The following is a 19,134-nucleotide window of genomic DNA, read 5'->3' on the forward strand; positions in this document are numbered from 1 at the left end:
TTTTCCACAAGTAATTGAGAGCCTACTAGGTGCTAAGAGGTTCAGAGTATGCCATGCCAAAACACGCCACTTTGACACGGGATTGTTTTGAGCCAGAGACAACTGAGAGGAAGCAGACATGAACATCGTCTCTGCCCTGCCTCCCTCCACTACCAGGAAGGGCAGGACGACCCTTAAGGACCAGAGATGACCCTAGACTGTCAACTCCGGGGTGACCTCCACGAGAAGCCCTACTAAAACAGCACCTGGGAAACAGCACCCCTTCGTTTCCCCATCTATTTACTCTCCCCCAGTTTGCCACGCTTAGGACCTAAACCCTTTCGTGTCATCACTTTTCTTCGTGAAGATGACATACAAGCCCCAAGTTCTGACCACCGAGTTCCTACATGTATGTGCCAGGCACGTGTTAATGGTTAATAAACTGGTTTTCCCACTAATCTGTCTTTTGTCAATTTGTTACATAGACCCAGACACTGAATCTAAGGAAGCAGAGGAATTTTCGACCCTCCAACACAGTATCAAAGATGAATAAGTTTTGATTTCTGTATCTTAGGAACTTGCAGTCTAATCAGAGACTGATATAGAATGAGGTAATTACAACAAGGAATGATCTAGTTATAATGATGAGTAGAGTTTGTGAAGACAGAGGAGTAAACAACGTGTGTGTGTGTGTGTGTGTGTGTGTGCGTGTGTGCGTGTGTGTGTGTGCGTGTGTGTGAGCACTTAGAAAAGGCGACATTTGAACTGGTTCTTCAGGACCTACGCCCCCAACCCATGAAGTTCTAATTTTAGTTCTGTCCAGATTGACAGAAAGAGGAGAGATTTGTGGGAGCGTTTTATCTAAACCCGGAAGCCATCTCTGCCGCGGCAAACATCATTTGTTACAGCCAGATGCTCCACTCCATTCTTAATAGTGGTGTCTCTTCACCCTCAGTGTTTTGCTGTTGCCGGGGGAGGAGCAGCTTACCTTGGTGTGGCTTGGACTGCTTTCTGGGCCTTTTTTCTCATGAAAAGGCTCTTTTGAAATGTACTTCTGTGATGGTGCCCAGAAATGCGCTTCTGTCTACTGAGAAAGGAGACTAGATTATCTTCCTACGGCGAGCCGGATTTTCCAGTCTTCTAAGTCCTACCTCTGTGCCCCTGCGGTGGTCTTTCCCTTTGCATTTTGTCATTTCACAGATTAATGACATGAAACAGGCGGACTGAAAGTTGATATCCTAAAGGATGTTTCGGACCATCAAAGCACCAAATTTCAATACGGCAAAACAAATATCTCTTTAAACATATTACTTAATGTTCCAAAGAGAAGAGATGAATGCTTTCTTATTGAATGACTTTCTGGGGATTGTTCGAAAAATCTGAATGATGTCCTTGGCCATTCCCTCCCTGCTCCCTCAGAAACACCTTCTCATATTGTAATGACACAACGTCGAACTGATGAACTTTTTACATCCGTGGCTCACACACATTCTAGTCCCATGCCAATGAATCCATCCTCATTTAGACTAAGCAAGTTTGCAAGCTCAATAAAATTAACCTCACTTCACATTTATTGATATTATAGTCCATTGTGCATATTTGAACACTATGCATTTTTATGAATGGAAAACCTGAACCATGCACAAAAACAATAGGCTCACTCTGAAATTGGGTCCTGCTGTATTACTTTGCATTTTAAATCATATTTCAGTAAGCAAGAAACAAGTGAACTGATCTTAAATAACATTTCTCCAATATTAAAAAACAATACTTATTTAAACTCTGAATTTACTTATTTAATACTCTAAATAGTAATTTGAACATTAAAATTTATTTCCCAGAAAATATGAAATAACACTGGTCTAAAACTTGTAAGAATTCTGGAGAATTTACTCAACACACTTTTGGATATAGTACAATTTTTCTTTTAATCCTAGCGTTCTACTCCCAATTAATCAAAAGCACATGGCTGAATTAGTGGCTTTTTTGTGTGTATTTGAATCTAGAACAGTAGCCTTCCCATCTCTATGTTTCAGGGTTTTTAGAGAATAAAATAAAGAGATTTATGATTCTCAAAAGAATGGCACAACGTAAAATGTAAAATATTATTGCCCTAGCAGTTGTGTTGAAATTTTCTGAAGTCATTTAACCCTTTTCTAATAGAAAGTATGAGTTGACTTTCCATTAAAAAAATGCCTATACACACGAAATTTCACATTAAGTTTTAGGAGCTCCAGGGAACCCCCTGAAGGCCTCTCGAAGTCCAGATTCCAAGTTGCAAACCCTTTCACTAGGTACCCTTTATAGCATGCCATGAGATTTAAAGTAGCATTATTTACATTACGAGTCAAGTTCATCATTTCACAGGGCCTACCTGAGTTACAGGACAAGAATGCACTCATGGAGCTGCAAATAGGTAATTCACCTGCTCTCTCACTGTGGAACCGGCATGAGACACAACAAAACAGTTCCCGATAGGGGGTTTAGCAGGTGTCCAGCGGTTCACCTGACGAATATTCGTGGGGCTAGCCCTCTGCACGAGGGATCGTGCTGGGCAGTGAAGCTGAAGAGCTGGTGAAAAGCTTACACTTTGAGGTATGAAAACTTACACTGGGGGCATGAAAGGCAGCAGCAATGATACTGGATGGCGGGGATTACTGTAGGGGTAAAGCAGCTGATAGGCTAAATGAGGGCATATGGGAGGGGAAGTGAAATCCTTCGAGAGAAAATACCCAACAGGCCAGTCCTGAAGGACGAGTGGGAATGAGCCTATAGTCCCCACACATGCTTAAGAAGTCGGCGACCTGTAGGCTTGTCGCACCACGCAGTCCTCCTCCATTTCCTGCCCCCCCGTCAACCCCTCTCGATGGCTACACAGATTTTTTATGTGTATCCTATATATCTCAAAAGACCATGCTTGATGAGCTATTTTTAAAGTTTTCGCATTTAGGCATTATCTTCTGATATCTCACTATGGTCAATGAGGATTTAGTTTTAATTACCTCATAATCCCACCCCTTGCTCCTGGCCTCAGCACAGACACATGTGCATGTGCATCGGGACACACACACCCCCCTCTCACGACCCCCAATCTCTCCAACACGTGTTTATCTTTTATTTAAATTACTTTGACCATGTAAATGCGATTATGTACATGACGGCTTGACCTTTCCTTACACATCTTGTGTCAATATTTGCCCAATTTGTTTCTAGTTTTCTCTGTACTTATTAATTCGACCCTGAATTCTACTCCATGTATGTTTCCTCTGAAGGTGTTGAACATATTGGTTACTCTATTTCCATCTTCTTGAACACCATCCCTGAGCCCTCCGACCTGCCACAGTTCCGGCTGGTGGCTCTCTGGGCCTGTGGTCCAGCTGCTGAGTTAGGATCTCCCTTAATCACCAACTGGGGATTCTTAGTGCTTCTTTCTTGGTTTGGATTTTTTTCTGTTTCTAATCTCTAGGTCAATTAAATGATAAATCATCATCTTGGAAATAATTCTAGGAGATAAACCATTTTCTTGATTTTCTTTTATGGCCTTATTTCCCTAGGTTACATTTTCCAATAGCATCCTCACAGAGGATGGAGAGGAGACAAGATTCTGAGACTTTGGATGTAGAATTCTGCCTTGGAAATCTTTTTCCCTCAGAATTTTCAGGTCATTGCTCTCATCGTCTTGCTTCCAGTGTAGCCATTCAGAAGGCTGAAGCTGTTCTATCCTTGACCATTTTTTTCTTACTAAAAGTCTGTAAGATATCCTCTGTTTCTGTCTGAAGTTCTGATTTTTAAACATAATGTGCCTTGGCATGTACCCTTTTTCATCCATTGTTTTCAGCACACAATAGGTCTTTCTATCTGGAAATATATATTCAATTCTAGAAAATTTTCTTGCACTGTTTATTATTTCCTTTGTTCCCCACCCCCCCTTTTTTTTCCCTGTTCCAAGTCTCTAAAATGTCTACTTGCCTACTGAACCTCCTGGATATATTAGTTTGCTAGGACTGACATAATGAAAAACCACAGGCTTCTGGTGGCTTCAACGACAGAAATTTATTTTCTCACCGTTCTAGAGGCTCGAAGTCCATGGTCAAGATGCTGGCAGGTCTGGATTCTCCCGAGGCCTCTCCTCCTTTCCCCTGTTCCAAGTCGCTAAAATGTCTACTTGCCTACCGAACCTCCTGGATATATTAGTTTGCTAGGACTGACATAATGAAAAACCACAGGCTTCTGGTGGCTTCAACGACAGAAATTTATTTTCTCACCGTTCTAGAGGCTCGAAGTCCATGGTCAAGATGCTGGCAGGTCTGGATTCTCCCGAGGCCTCTCCTCCAGGTTTGCAGAAGGCCGCCTTCTTCACTGTGTCCTCAGTCTTTCCTCCATGCCCTGGCATCCCTGACATCTCTGCGTGTTGAAATTTCTTCTAATGACACCAGTCAGACTGAACGAGGGCCCATCCTAATAGCCTCATCTCAACTTAATCACCTTTTCTAAGGCTCTGTCTCCAAACACAGTCCCAGTATGAGGTCAGAGCTCCAACATGTGGATGTGGGTTTGGAAGACACAATTTAGCACCTAACACTGGACTTGTTTTATTTTCATCTCTTCTTATCTCTTGGTCTTTTGGCTCTACTTTTTGGGAGATTTAATCTTCTCAACTTATTTCTAATATCGCACTTTAAATTACTAGAGCTGTTTCCTTAATTTCTAAAAAGGTATTGTTTTTGTTTTCAGGGATGTAGTAAGTCTCGCCTAAGTAAGAACATTAATTATAGTTGGGTTCTTTCCTCTAACTTTTCTTCTACCTAATCTGTTTTCTCCAAATTGCTGTTTTCCACTATGTATCTTGGTCACTATCTTTAATATTAAGTGCTCTCCTCAACTGTCTATTGACTGTCAGTCAGCAGGACATTTAAAAGTTGATGAGAAGCTCTGTACTCAGGGACGAGCCTTGTCCATAAGCTTCATCGTGGAGCGATACTTTTCTATTTTTGCTCTATGTGAGAATCTGGAAAATTAAGGTAATGAAAAATTTTAAAGCTTCCCAGGTGATTTCGACACACAGTGAGGGTTGAGAATCACTGCTACAGTGTCTTAGCTGAGCCCAGTTGGAACTCCCAGTGTGAGATCTTCCTATTCTTTTTTCCTGAGCTTGTCATATTCCCAAGACAATACTGGAGGGTCTAAGGTTGGCTGCCGGAGTTCTGGGAACTGAGTATGTGATACATGCTGGGGTGGGTTGGGGCTTGGAGTCACTAGTCAGTTTTTAAACTTTCACTTAATACCGCTTTTTAGTGTGGTGTTCGTGTTTTTATAATCTTCTCTAGAGACCCTCTGTCCTCTCTGGAGAATGAATGTCCAATCTTTTGCCAGGTTAGGAAAGGGACACTTGCCAAGTTGTCTGGGATGGCTACTGATTCTTAATAAACTTTAATCAATTCCTTTTTTTAGTATGTCTTCAGATCCCCTGCTCCCATTCCAGAGGTATCTGTGGACTTCAATTATTGCATCTTTTGGGGTTCTGTGATGATGGGGCTGCTAGTTGGCTTGGCTCCTTCATGCATATGTCTGATGTCTCATTCTCCAGAGCCTCCCCATGTCTGTCTTCTCCAGCATGGTCACAGCATAATCACATCTCAGACGGCATCTGGCATCTTAAGAGGGACCGACTGTTCCAAAGAGGAAGTGGAAGCTGCCAGGCCAGTTAAGGGACGGGCAGCACCACTTTCGCTGCATTCAGAACAGGCACATAACCCGCCAGATTCAAAAACGTAGAAAGGAACTCCACCTCTTGCCAAGGGAGTGATAAGGTCACACTACAGCAGAGAATATGGGCTGAGGTGTATTTTGTAGCCATGTTTGGACAATATAACCTACTGCAGAGATGAGATTGTGAAAACGTGGTTGTTGGTTGCAGTGTGAGCTGTTCCACTCACTGCTGAAGATGAGGTGCTCGGAGTTGACATTTTCAAGGAGATGCAATCGCTGATGAGGACAAAGATCTACGCATTGACCACAGGAATGAGGTGACTAAAGAAGGATGAAGAGAAAGTTCATCGGAGATAGGTCAAATAAGAGGCCAGAGGGTTAAATGGGAGGTCAAGGTGAAAAATGAAACAGACACTTCCTTGAAGGAATTTCTCTTTATCTACATACATTTCCCCCTCCTCTTTTTCTCTATAGCTTTTCCCCCAAAAAATTGTGAATGAGGGTTTTTACCCAGCCACCCCCCCCACAAAAATATTACATAAGAGCATAATCTAAAAAGCAAAAATGTAATTAGTTGGCAGAACTGCTCAATTTAGAAACAGAAAATGTCATCTGCACCTCAATATTCCAATTTAATACATGGCTGATTTTTATTTTAGAGCGTAAAATATGCAGAAAAGTTCTGTTTGATGTTTAGATCAATGCCACGTATTGATCACACCTTTCTAAATCTGACTTACCTACCTCCCTGACACACAGGCAAAATAATGATACGTAGTTTTCTTGGACTTATTTTCTTTTCTAATTATCAAGGGAAGAAAGTAGGGAATAGTCTGGGGTGGGCACAGCCTTCTACAACAAAAATTCAATTAATAGATGGCAACGCAGCTAACCGGCAAATTGTACTGTCCACTGGAAACATAGATCTTAAAAGATTGTAAGATCTAAGTAATTTCCTGATCATTCTCATGGCTTCAAGGACCAACTTTGTTAAGAAAGTTCTTGATTTTAAGTTACCAAAACCAAGAAGTCTAAGTAGGCAAACTTAAAACATGCATCTAAACATTGAGTAAATATTACATTGTCAGAGAAATAGGAATAATAAAAATTCTGCTTTCAAAAAGCTTACAGTCTAGTCAAAGAGACAGCCACAGACGTCACGATATAAACAAGTACAAGCTAAAATGCTGTTACAGCATTATAAAACAAAGGCCTGCAGGAGCAGAGAGAAAACAATTTTGTCTGAAACGAATGAAACTGCACCAAAGTCAAAATATAATTTTGACAGACTGGTTGAATATCGGCAATAAAATAAGCAGAGGAGATAAGACATCTGTCTGACGTGTTTGGGAAATGCTAAGAAGCCCAGTGGGTTTAGAACACAGGAGGAAGAGAATCACAGAGGATCATATATATATAGTAGCAACAAGTCTGGCTTTATTCTGTAAGTATCAGAGAGTCCATAGCTTCCGAGCTAGGAAAGTTACATGCTGGGTGTGTGACACAGCTAGATCTACAGTTTAGGTAAAAGCGGACAGCAGAGTCCTGGAGGATACAAAAAGGACCGAAATACAGACAAGATCAGCCAAGAGGCTCCTATAATAATCCACGTAAAAAATAACGCTGGCTGAAACCCCCAAGTATATTTAGAGGTTAACAGGTTGAGAACATCCTAAGCAATACAGACAAGCCAGGAAAAAACCTTAAACGTTTATAATTTATTATTAAGTTTAAATAAAGCCAGTTAAATAACTTTAGACAAACAGAAAATAACAAGGTATAAAGTTAAAAACTGAATTGTAACATTTCATAATGACTTATAAAGGCCATCGTCACCTATATTGTATATCTTAAAGAAGTATTAGCAAACACAACAACAGCATATCCAACATGTTAACTCTAATTATATACACCTAATGTATCAAAATGTTGTTTTTTCCCCATGATCACCCAACAGACACTTTTAATCAACTTTTTTGTAATTAGCTGATATATATTCATATGCCAATTAATTTTATTAGCTTGAAAAAATGTAATAAAAAGTAAATTATGCCCCTAAATCATCGCCATGCCTTTACGAAACAATTAGTATACTATTTGCTGTTCGGGCAACTAATATTTATTAACCTCCTATTTTCCAGGCCCAAAAACATGTTTGTTACTTTCCAGAATCGGACTGATAGGAACTTGCTCCACACCATAAACCGTAACATTTAATTATATTAACTGCCAATTTTTAGGAATCACCACATTTATATTTCTGTTGTTACCACTAAGTTTTTGCTTGTGTATTTTCTTAAATTTGTACGGACATAAGCAGCATTTTATACTTACATCACCATCACGTCTCTTTCCTACTTATCTCCCTAAGGTCGTCACCACATATCTCTAATTTCCTGCTTATAAATTTTAATAAAATGTTAAGTGGGAATGTATAGTATTATTACTCTATCATTCTGGAATTTAAAAATGACAAGTACACATTTTAAAAAGCTACACATAATAAACTATGATTTCTAAAATATAATATATATTTAAAAAATTAACCTCATCAAATTTCTGGTTTCTAATCTTAAATACAGGATGTTAAGAAGTTTAAATGACTATGTATCATGATGGTTGTCCGCACATGAGATACTGAAATACATATTCTTTTAAGTTTAAAGTACCTCTTCTAAGAACTGGGCTAATACGTGATTCCTTATTTAGTTCAACTGGAATAAAATTATAATAGCAGTATTTTCTTGTCATTAGGCATAACTACAGCCAAAATATATTGTTGTTCAACAACACCGAATTCAATACTGAGGATAATCCGATAGTCAAAAATACCAATTTCTAGCCAACATCTAGTATTATTCAAGCATCGATTATCCTATGAGTTGTTCTGTTAAAATTATCTGACTAGAAAGGGAAGGAATAAGGAAACAGACATTAGAGATCTAGAACACGTCCTTATTTTACAGATGAGAGACTGAGGCTCAATCTTGGTAAATAACTTGCCCAAGGCACAGGCCAGCGGTGGAACTAGGCCTGTTCCTGAGTCTGATTTGCACTCCGGGCTCTTACCATTATCTGTGTTCTCTCATTTTATGACTTAATCAGGTTATTTATTTACTATGTTTTAACTTTAATTTGGAAAATTATCGAGTAAAGAAACTTTTCCTCTAAGCCCAACAACATTCTAGTTTTTCCCAAAAATGAGCATTACAGGAACAGGATGCAGTCTATAAATGTTAGAGAACTTCCTTGGCTTAAGACAAGAACTTTATACAGGAAAAAGTTCACTTTATGTATAATTACATTTGGCTGCAAAATGCTTATATAAAAGTCACAGCTTTAAGACCTCTTTAAATCAGAGTGACTTCGTATGTTGTGAAATGGTTTTCTATAACCTTGACATTCTCTTCAGATAGCCAGTTCTCCTGTTTTAGCTGCCTTATGAGAGCTTCTAAAGACTTCAATCTTCCTAGAGTTTGCTGCTCTTGCAGCTCAAGAAGCGTTATCTTTGAGTGGAGTTTAGAGACTTTCTGCCAAAGATGTTCCTTATTTATATCTTTTCTACAGTACGAATGTTCAATTTGCAAAACCTCTGTCTCATAGTCCACATCCTTATACAAAGAGTCTTCAGTGTCAATACCCTCCATTTCCACAGTTTCTTTTTGGGGAGGCATAAAAGAATTAACTGTAGGTTTGAAATTTTCTGCGGGTACAAAAATGGCAATAACTGATTCTTTATTTGCGTTTAATTCTTCAACTGTTTGAGAAATGGTGCTGAATAAGAATGGACTTTCCTGTGCTGACTTAATTTCCATGGAAGTATTTGTAATGTTCGGATTAGCAAGATGACTGGTAGTTATTTCAAGCACTTCTTGGGTTTCCAAAGACTGCTGGACACCTTCTGAATTTGAAGTTGTCAAAGTAATAGTGGTAGAATTTAGATTCTCAAAAGTTGTGTGAAAACCACCTATACTTATGTCTTGGTTAATTGATGTTTCTAAGGTAGATGCTGGTTGTCCAGTATTTTGTTTAACTAGATTAAGAGTTAATACGTTACTGTGTACACTTCCTGTTTTTGGAGCTGGTGGCATCACCGAGGCAGATGAACCAAGTACTTCTGCATGCTCAGGGAGGACATCTGTGTTAACTGTATTTTTCTTTGGCTCATTTGATGCAAATGATTCTTCTGACTTGGCTTTTAGGCACATTTCTTTCTCATCGTCTAATTTTTTCTTCTGCCATTTTTTTTTGGAAGGGTTTTTTTCCTAGAAAATAATATTTTCAAATTCTAAAAAGATGGCCTTATTAGGTTTATTCCCTTAGCCAGTGCTGAATACTTAATTATAACTTTGAGCAGTATGTTGGCCAAGCAATTTGTTCAGTTAAAAAAAAATGTTCTAAGAACATTATAACTCAAATAGACTTTAAAGTGTTTTTTAAAATGCATCGAGTATAGTCAATATATGATGGAAACATTACAGATCAATCAAAAGAGCAGTAAAAAAAATTAGATCATTAACTTATAATAATGATGATTTACATATGCGTTACTGTTTGCTCCTCTTAAGCTATGCTTCACAATGGTTTCAAGTTTTAAAAAATCATCACACTTTTAGTAAAAGCATAGTTTTCCTTTTTCTCAAGTATATTTTCCCAGCAACTGTCTTTCCCTCTCACCCCCTCCACCTGATTACCTGCCACCCTGCAATCTACTGTCCTGCTCTGCATTATCCCCCCTCCCCTACACCCTGCCTCCAATACCTGATCATCTTCAGGCAAAGAAAATATTGTTGGAATCGCAGTTTGTTTCAAATATCGGATACCCCATCTGACGTCAAGAGAGTCAGGAGTGAAATGGTCACTACACAAGAACTGGTATTTACTGGGAACCCATGAATCTCGCTTCATATTCTTTAACCATTTTTCAAGTCTTTCTTTGTCATGTAGAGGAAACCTGAAATTAAAAAAAAAAAAAATTTGCTATATTTTTACAATTTCAGCACTGCATATATAAGTAACCTACGTGTCAAAGAAAGGCGGCCATCCTGCCGTGCAAGAGCATCTTATGACAACTACCACCGTGTCACCTCTGCAGTAAAGAGGACTGAGATGTACGGTATGTGGCCAAAGCTCTGAGAAGAATGGCCGGTAAAACAGAACTCAGTCCCTTCAAGTAAAATATATGTGTCCCAAGACCACAAAAAATCTATTCATGTTTTCTGTGGATCGTGTTCTATTTTTATTTTGTGATGTAGTTTGCCTAGGATTACGAAAGAGTTTTGTATAAACTACAAAGTCTTACTGAAATATAATTCATTCTAATAGTACAAGTCAAACAATTTCTTGTCTATAATTCAAAGAAGTATTTTTAGGCTTATTTATGTTAGCATTTTTTAAATAAGGAGTTAATTCAAACAAATGGTTTAGCTGACAATAAAATGAATATGAAATCTTATAAAACTACTAATATTCCATTCTCATTATCAGAATTGGGCCTCAGTTCTACCCATATGTTAACTTAATCCAGTATTTCTAGACATCTAAAATCAATGAGCTGGGAACTATAAATTCAAGTTTTGAAAAGAGAAACTGACACAAGAAAAGAGCCAAACATCTTTAAAAAGACAGACTCAAACATTTTATAATATGAAACAAATCAAAAAGAAAAGACAGAGGAGGTCAAGACAGCTCTTTTATCTGTCTACTTACAATAACCTTGATTTTGAGTTGGCTCTAACACACTGCAATCTATTTTATAGGCAAAGCTAGACAATAGCAGAAAGTCGACAGATTTAACTTTTTTCTACTAGTCTAAACAGGTTTGAGTTAAACTGCATTAAACAAGTTAACAGTAACTCTTTTAAAAAATGATTTTACAGTAGAAGACATATTACATAATATCTTATTTTTGCAAAACAGTAACATAAGGTTTCTCATACAAAAAGCAGCAGTTATACATTCATCCCAATCCCAACCATTTAGTTTATGCTTTGTATTAGCATGCTTTTTCCTTCCTAAATATTGATAACTTTTGAAGATGCTAAGGGAAAAAGAGTCTGGGTATTTTGAAGAAAATAACTTCTAATCCTGATTTCCTAACATGGAAAAATCAGATGGCCTACCTTTGGATGTTCTTACTATAAATATAACATTCATACACGGTTTGAAAAATTTTTATCCTTGCACATATCAATACCAGCTTATAAGGATAGGCATTACCTCCTCCCCTCACCCCATCTCCCCAAAATTTTAAGGCAAAAAGAATTTTCTTTTCAGAGGACCTGAATTCTTCTAGCCACAGATAAGTTCATACCTTTTGTGGTGTTTTTTAATGTAATTTCATGCTGTTATCAAATACAAGAAAAAAATATTTTGTGAATATTCTTATTCGTAACTGGACTACCATGCTTTCTCAATGGTTAAATGATTTTTAAAAATCATTTAAAAAGTCTACTTTCAGTAAAGTCACATTTTGAGGAGAAAAAGAACTTTATAATCAACTTCTTTCGACATTATTTTTTCCCTCCTTAAAAACAGTAACTATGCGGACACAGGTTTAATTTAAAGAATTGTGAGTATGGAGTCATGCCCCCCAAGTCCAAGGCCAAATATATCTGAGAAACATCAGGCTAAATCAAGTTCAACATAATCCTTTGCTACGAACCTCGGAGCCAGAGCCATTTTCCCATCAGATGCCCTTGGATTGGATTTTTTTCCCTAAAAAATGTATCTCTGCATTTTGTGGAAGGATTTCAGGTGAGAAAGAACCCTGAAAATACTGCCATGTGTGAATTAAGTGGAGTTAGCAGGGGTTCTCTTCCACATTAGCTAAGATAATGGAAGGCTGCAGAATCATTAGTGAACAGAAAGCTTCAGGTCTAGAGTAGAATAGGGTTCATAAAGTAACTGGTGAAAAATCGAAGAAAATAAAAAACTAACACGTAAAGCTAAATTAATTATTTTTAAATACAAGAAAAAAGGAACTACGTCCTTACAGACTACATGTAAATTAGGTTCTATGAATATCTCCAATATCTTTACAAATGAGAGCTCACAGGCACAGAGTTAAATAATTTTCAAGTCATTCAGCTACGAAGTAGCGGAGCCAGGATGTGAACTTATTAAGTCTGGTTTTGGAGCCTGGACTCTATTAAATTATTACACCCTACTGTTTGCTCGTTCTGAACTTCTGAATAAATATGAGTATGTACTTCTGTGGTTTCATGGAACTATTTCGTGGCATTAGTGTTCGTAATAACATCCTGTTCTCTGTACAAACGAAGAGAATATTGAGCCCTGAGCGGGAGACAGGTTCTAATTCTGGCTCTGCCACCAAACCTTCAAGTCTCGGTTTCCTTATGAGATAAATGGAATCGAGTTAACTGTGCGACCTAACTCACAATGGGCGTAAAGTGACTTGAGTGCAGCTTTCCACCTGGCAGGTTTGATGTGCGCCTTAAGCGGTGGTGTTCATTCTATGAAATGAGGTCAGGTGAGGTGGGGAAACGCTCTGCAAACCACAGGGCGCCGCGCAAGCTTCACTGTTTTAAGTAAACAAACCCCTAAGCCTCGCGACCGGCCCAGCGTCCTTTGCATAGTTAGGACATTGCTAGGTAAACAGAACTCGAACCTTCACGCCCCCGTCCTGAGATGTGACAGACCAGACCCGGATTGCTGAGGACGAATTTCTAGAGCAGAACCGATCCTAAAGGCCATAGGACCGGGGCCCAAAAGCAAGGCTGACGCTTCTGCTCCCATTACAACTTACGGGTAAAAACTCAGCTTTCGGTCTTTATTGTTCCGACCTCGGCGGTTCTTACAGCAAATCGCTGCGCAGTAGCGAGGCATCACTCCGGTTCGGCCCGGGGAAGCCCCGGCCGACTGACGGCGCAGGCGAGGGCTGCTCGCTGCAGCGGGGCCGCGAGTCTGGGCCGCCCGAGCCACCGCGCCTGCGCCAGGACGGGCCGCGCGGAAAGACGCCGCCGTCATCGACTCACTTCCGCTTCCGCGGGCTTCGGCACCGCCCTTTTGGGAGGTGGAACCGGAAGTGACGCATTGGCTGAGCGGCCACAACAGTTTTCCACGTGCGCGTAGGGCGCCAGGGTCAGGTGGGGCGACGAGAGCCAATAGGGGAGCGTTTCGTGTAGGTCGTCTCCAGAGGCGGAGGCGCCTTCAGCGGCCGCTCGGCAGTGGGGAGCCGGCTGAGCGGGGACTCGGCGGCCGCGGCGGCAGGAGTGGGGTGAGGTCCGTGTACCAGCCGCAGTGGGGCGAGCGCGGGCTCCTGGAGGCCGCGGGGGCCGGGGTGAGGACCGGGCGTCAGCAGCGGCCGGAGGGTGCGGGTGGCGGACTAGGCCGGGGTTGCGGGCTGGGGGGTTCAGAGCGACCCTGGGGCCTCGGTCGGCCTTCGTGGGCTGACTTGGCCTCCTTGTTCCCCATGGTCGCCGTAAGAGCTTGGGGGCTGCCTGGTTCTTGCGGAAGGGAGTAGGGAGAAGGAGATGGCCGAACCCGAGTCGTGCGTTTCGCGTTCGGAGCTGAGCCGCTGGCCTTCTCAGGCGCCGGACAGCGTCTCCGGGAAAGGCGGAGCGGGGGTCGCGGGGCCGCAGTCAGCCCGCCCTCCTGCACCCTCCCCCCCCGCATCTGGTTTGAACCTCATGCCAGTCCCACCGAGCTTCTCCCTCAGCCGTCTAATCCTCCCCACCCGCCCGCCACGTGGGGCGTAGGGCCCGCGCTGCTGTCCGGTGGGCCCCTCTTGGGAATGAGAAGTCGGTGTAATGCAAACGTCAGTCCACTTCAAAAGCATCAGATATTCAGCTCGAGACTGGAATAACGTTTATTAAACCCCTCCGGGTGCAGACCAGCCCTTCGACTGGGGAGCGACCTGCGGGGGCCGCGGCGCCCACAGTGCGCCCTGGGCTTGTGTTCTTTCCACAAGGAGTTTGTATTTGATCCCTGGTCCCCATGACTCTGAGTAACTCTCTGGAAAGAAGTAACCTACCTGCTAATTACGCTCAGAAAAGGCCACAGGAGAGGGAAGCATGCAGTTTCCACAAACCATAGTATCTTTCGTCAGCCTCGTTATGTCATCATAGGTTATTGAGGACTGCCGTGACACCGTTCAAAAAACAGGAGTATTTCTTTTGAATCCTAAATCGTTAAATCTGTGCCGTCAAGAATTTGAAGTTAATTTTATCAAAGGTTAGAGAAATATTTTAATGGCTCCTTCTCGGTTTGAAAATAAGAACGTATCGAAAGTACGAACTATAGAAAGTTCATTTTTTACCAACCTTAGCAGAAATCTTATTCGATTAATTATGAGGTTTTAAGAAAGACTTACACATGCTTTTTGTTAAATATTTGAGATCTTACAGTGAAAAACGATTACATTCTATTAGTGCATTGTTAATATTGTGATATTGAGTATATATTTACAATCCTTGCTTCACCTTGGGGAAATAAAAGCGAAGCTGGTACTTTGTTAGGGAGGGAAGATCACTCCTAATTTAAACTTACTGAGCTCTTCACCTTGGTAATGTACTTTTTTTTTTTCTGTGAAAAAATACTTTTTTAGCCCCCTTTGAATATGAATTCTTGACGATTGAGACCCTTTAAAATATTATATAGATTTTTTAGCCTCCTTTGAATATGAATTCTTGACGATTGAGACCCTTTAAAATATTATTTAGATTTTTTGCCCTTTTTACAATGCTCACATAGGATGAGTCTTTAACATTAACTAGTAAAAAAAAAAAAGTTATTGAATGTTTTTGTGCCTACTCTGTATGTCCAGAGTATCAGTGGAAAGTCAAAGACAAGAAAGATTTTTCTCAATTTGGTTGAATTATATTTGCTTTCAAGAAGGTTATAACCAATTTAGAGATAATAAAGCCTATGTAAATGAAATAACATGGGAACAGATACAAGCTACTATATGTTTAACATTTTAATACTATATTAAGTATACCTCCTAAAAGTTCATTGGATTTCTTTTAAAAAAAAAAAAAAAAAGAAGTCTTAAGATTAGTTCCATGTATGAATTTTTTTCTTTTCTCTTTTAGGTTATTAGAAATGGCTACTCCCCAGTCAGTTTTCATCTTTGCAATCTGCATTTTAATGATAACAGAATTAATTTTGGCCTCCAAAAGTTACTATGATATCTTAGGTGTGCCAAAATCGGCATCAGAGCGCCAGATCAAGAAGGCCTTTCACAAGTTGGCCATGAAGTACCATCCTGACAAAAATAAAAGCCCCGATGCTGAAGCAAAATTCAGAGAGATTGCAGAAGGTAAGTCGATGACTATCTCCGAGGTCGCACAGGTATTAACTGGTAAAGGAGAATGATAGCTAAGAAGTGTATGTATTTGAAGATTTTGTGGAGCTGGGAGGGGGAGTGGGATCTACCTGTAAACATAGTGAGATTCTTGAGACTGTTTTCTAATAGATACTTTGATTCCTGGATGGATGGATGAATGGTAGTATTTTTTTATTGGCACACAGTTCCAGAAATGTTGAAAATTGATTATTTCATTTTTTTCATTATTATAAAAATTGCTTATTGTTTCTATGTCAGAAGGAATATTCGGTACTCAAAACTTATAAACTAACTTATGAAACATAGTTTTTACTAAGTATGGAGATTATAAAAAATACTAAGCGTAAAATTTTTAAACAGACTGAAATACCTTGGTTTATTATTTCACTTGATTTACAATTCAAAGCCACATGTGTCTTTAAAATGAAAAATATGAAAGGAATTTTGACATAAGACTAGTTCTAAAACAAGTTGCACCTCCTGAACATTTCAGTAATTACTGGTGGGTGGAGTTAAATGAGTAGGGAGTCGGAGTTAAACATTTACTTCAACTAGCTAGGAAGTGAAAGATCTAAATTCCTCTTAATTAGTTATATTTGACATCAGATTCTTTAATACAAGTAATGGTTTCACACAAATAATACGAAGGATAACTAATCATTTCCCACAGGTTTATTTGTAGTAATGGTAGCATTCATTTCACAAATACTTATTGGATATTTACGGGGGGCAGGCATTGTGCTCACTGCTGATACTATGTAGTGAACAAGACAGAGTCCCTGCCTTTCGTAACTTTGATTTTAACTTTATTCTTATGTGTGTAGCGTTCGGGTTTTACTTATAATATGAAATCCTTCTCTTAAATAGAGAGTCAAATTTATTTATATGTAGAGATTTGGATGTATATGATTTTGATTACCTTCAGTTACTGAAGTATTTTTATTTCTTGCAGCATATGAAACACTCTCAGATGCTAATAGGCGAAAAGAGTATGACACGCTTGGACACAGTGCTTTCACTAATGGTAAAGGACAAAGAGGCAGTGGAAGTTCTTTCGAGCAGTCATTTAACTTCAATTTTGATGACTTATTCAAAGACTTTGGTTTCTTTGGTCAAAACCAAAACACTCGGTCCAAGAAGCATTTTGAAAATCACTTCCAGACACACCAGGATGGCTCTAGTAGACAAAGGCATCATTTCCAAGAGTTTTCTTTTGGAGGTGGACTGTTTGATGACATGTTCGAAGATATGGAGAAAATGTTTTCTTTTAGTGGTTTTGACACGACCAGTCGGCACACAGTACAGACTGAAAATAGGTTCCATGGATCTAGCAAGCACTGCAGGACTGTCACCCAGAGAAGAGGAAATATGGTGACTACGTACACCGACTGTTCGGGGCAGTAGTTCACGTTCTGTTCTCACTAAACCCAGCTAGTTGACTGTTCTTCAGTATCTTTGATGCAAAACAATTTTCTGTGAACTCTTTTGACAAATGCATGATTTCACTTAACTTGATATAGCTATTAAATATATTTAAATTGTTTTTGACAAACGAAGCAACATTCAGTTAGTAGAGAAATAGTTAATTATTAATTTCCCTGATTAAGAAAGGTTCTTTAAAAAAAAAATCTGCCCGGTTTTCTTTTTCTCTATCTGCCCTTGAGCTTATTAATGTGGACAGTTTTATTACCAAGAAAAGATCAAATTTGCCTGATACATATTTAAAGGTTAAACTTTAAAAGTCATTGTAGATTTAAATTGTGTGACCTTGACCGATTTTTGCCATGAAACCTTTCTAATTAAAATTGCATGCTCTGTAGCATCTCTGACTTGGGTTGCTAAGTATACGTGAAACTGAATAATGAGTCATTCAGTAAAGGATGGCAGCAGTACGTTGGTTAATTTCCACCGAAAGCTTCAGAAAGGCATGGTTTGATATTTACCACAGAACCATGCTTTTCTAGAGTCGAATTGCAGTAAAGGAAGTGATTGCTCATAGTCATTTAAGCTGAAAGTTGAAAATTAATGAAATATTGTCAAGAAATTGTTACATGTTTGGATCCTGGCTAATGATTTTGTAATGTTGGAATCATAGCTACTTTCTGTATCTTCACATTTCTTTCTTTCTTAATTGTTGGCTCTCTCGGGCTTAATATGGATTTATGTCTTTTTTGTGTGTGTGGTTCCTCTTTTTTGCACTCATTATCTACAGATTGACTAATACCTCATTCTGTTTGTAAGAACAGCCAGTAATTTCTGCGCAACTTTATTATGTGCAATATTTTTAAATCCTAAGAAATACGTGCTTTTGTTTTCAGATAGACCTATTTCTTTAGTTCCGCATTTTTCCACGTTATACTCCATATGAGTATTAATCCTATGGATACCTATTAAAGTAGTTAATGTCTCATACAACATTGTGAGTGAGAGAAATATAATATTTACAATATGATGTTCTCTGTTGTCATTTTATTGTGAAAAGTTTATTCCGCAAGTCCAGAAGTGTGCTTGTCACTGTAAGCAACGGGGCTGCTTACGCTGACCATAGCCCTGTTCCAGAAGTTACTTTGACTAACCAGAAAACCCTGACGTGACCTGGTTGGATTGCCATTTGCTAATTTCTATGCTCTCTCCTCCTCCCCTCACAAATTTTGGTAGCTCGAAGATTTTTGTTAATTATAATTTTGATGTATTTGCTAGGAGCAATTATTTTTACCATTGGTTCTTTCCTCTTAACCTGGTTGGGAAAAAGCGGAGACTTTGCGTAAAGCTATATTTATTAATAATCCTCTTTATTTTAAAACTGAAGAAAATTTTTCTATTTACATACCTTAACTTCCTGGAAGTTATACCTACTACTTTTGTTTGAAAACAGGAAGATAACCATACCTGGAATTTTGATCTGAGGATTGTCTGTAGCCTCTCAAAACAAATGAGGCAAAAAAATCAGGATTAACTTTAAGGATTATTTTTATGTTGGTAGCATCTGACCCCTTTTTCTCCATGGCCTGTTCATCTTCCTTGTTTTCCCATTCCAAATATGGATTTGGACCCCTACTTTAAAAAACAAACTCCCTTTTGGCTCTTTAAAGAGGTGGTTGTGGGCACCTCCAATCTGTAGCCAGTGGGTCAGGACA

At 39.3% G+C, this 19,134-nt stretch overlaps 2 protein-coding genes across 5 annotated transcripts; one reads left to right on the forward strand and one right to left on the reverse strand.

The window, feature by feature from the left end:
- Positions 1 to 7,101: 7,101 nt before the first annotated feature.
- On the reverse strand, positions 7,102 to 13,660 carry THAP5 (THAP domain containing 5). Its single transcript, XM_006912072.3, has 3 exons — positions 13,457 to 13,660; positions 10,450 to 10,642; positions 7,102 to 9,953 (listed from the first exon to the last, which is right to left on the reverse strand). Exons 1-3 carry the CDS (start codon positions 13,534 to 13,536, stop codon positions 9,039 to 9,041), a joined length of 1,188 nt encoding a protein of 395 aa, XP_006912134.1. The 5' UTR covers positions 13,537 to 13,660; the 3' UTR covers positions 7,102 to 9,038.
- Positions 13,661 to 13,785: 125 nt separating this feature from the next.
- DNAJB9 (DnaJ heat shock protein family (Hsp40) member B9) lies at positions 13,786 to 18,449 on the forward strand. Of its 4 annotated transcripts, none has more exons than XM_006912071.3 (3): positions 13,786 to 13,932; positions 15,744 to 15,970; positions 16,950 to 18,449. In XM_006912071.3, exons 2-3 carry the CDS (start codon positions 15,754 to 15,756, stop codon positions 17,399 to 17,401), a joined length of 669 nt encoding a protein of 222 aa, XP_006912133.1. In that variant the 5' UTR covers positions 13,786 to 13,932; positions 15,744 to 15,753; the 3' UTR covers positions 17,402 to 18,449. The 4 variants fall into 4 exon arrangements, with proteins under 4 accessions (XP_006912133.1, XP_006912131.1, XP_015444977.1 ...); XM_006912069.3 differs by having other exon boundaries at positions 13,815 to 13,990; XM_015589491.2 differs by having other exon boundaries at positions 13,815 to 13,927.
- Positions 18,450 to 19,134: the final 685 nt, after the last annotated feature.

The sequence above is a fragment of the Pteropus alecto genome, unplaced genomic scaffold, assembly GCF_000325575.1.
Source record: "Pteropus alecto unplaced genomic scaffold, ASM32557v1 scaffold21, whole genome shotgun sequence".
Lineage (NCBI taxonomy): Eukaryota > Metazoa > Chordata > Mammalia > Chiroptera > Pteropodidae > Pteropus > Pteropus alecto.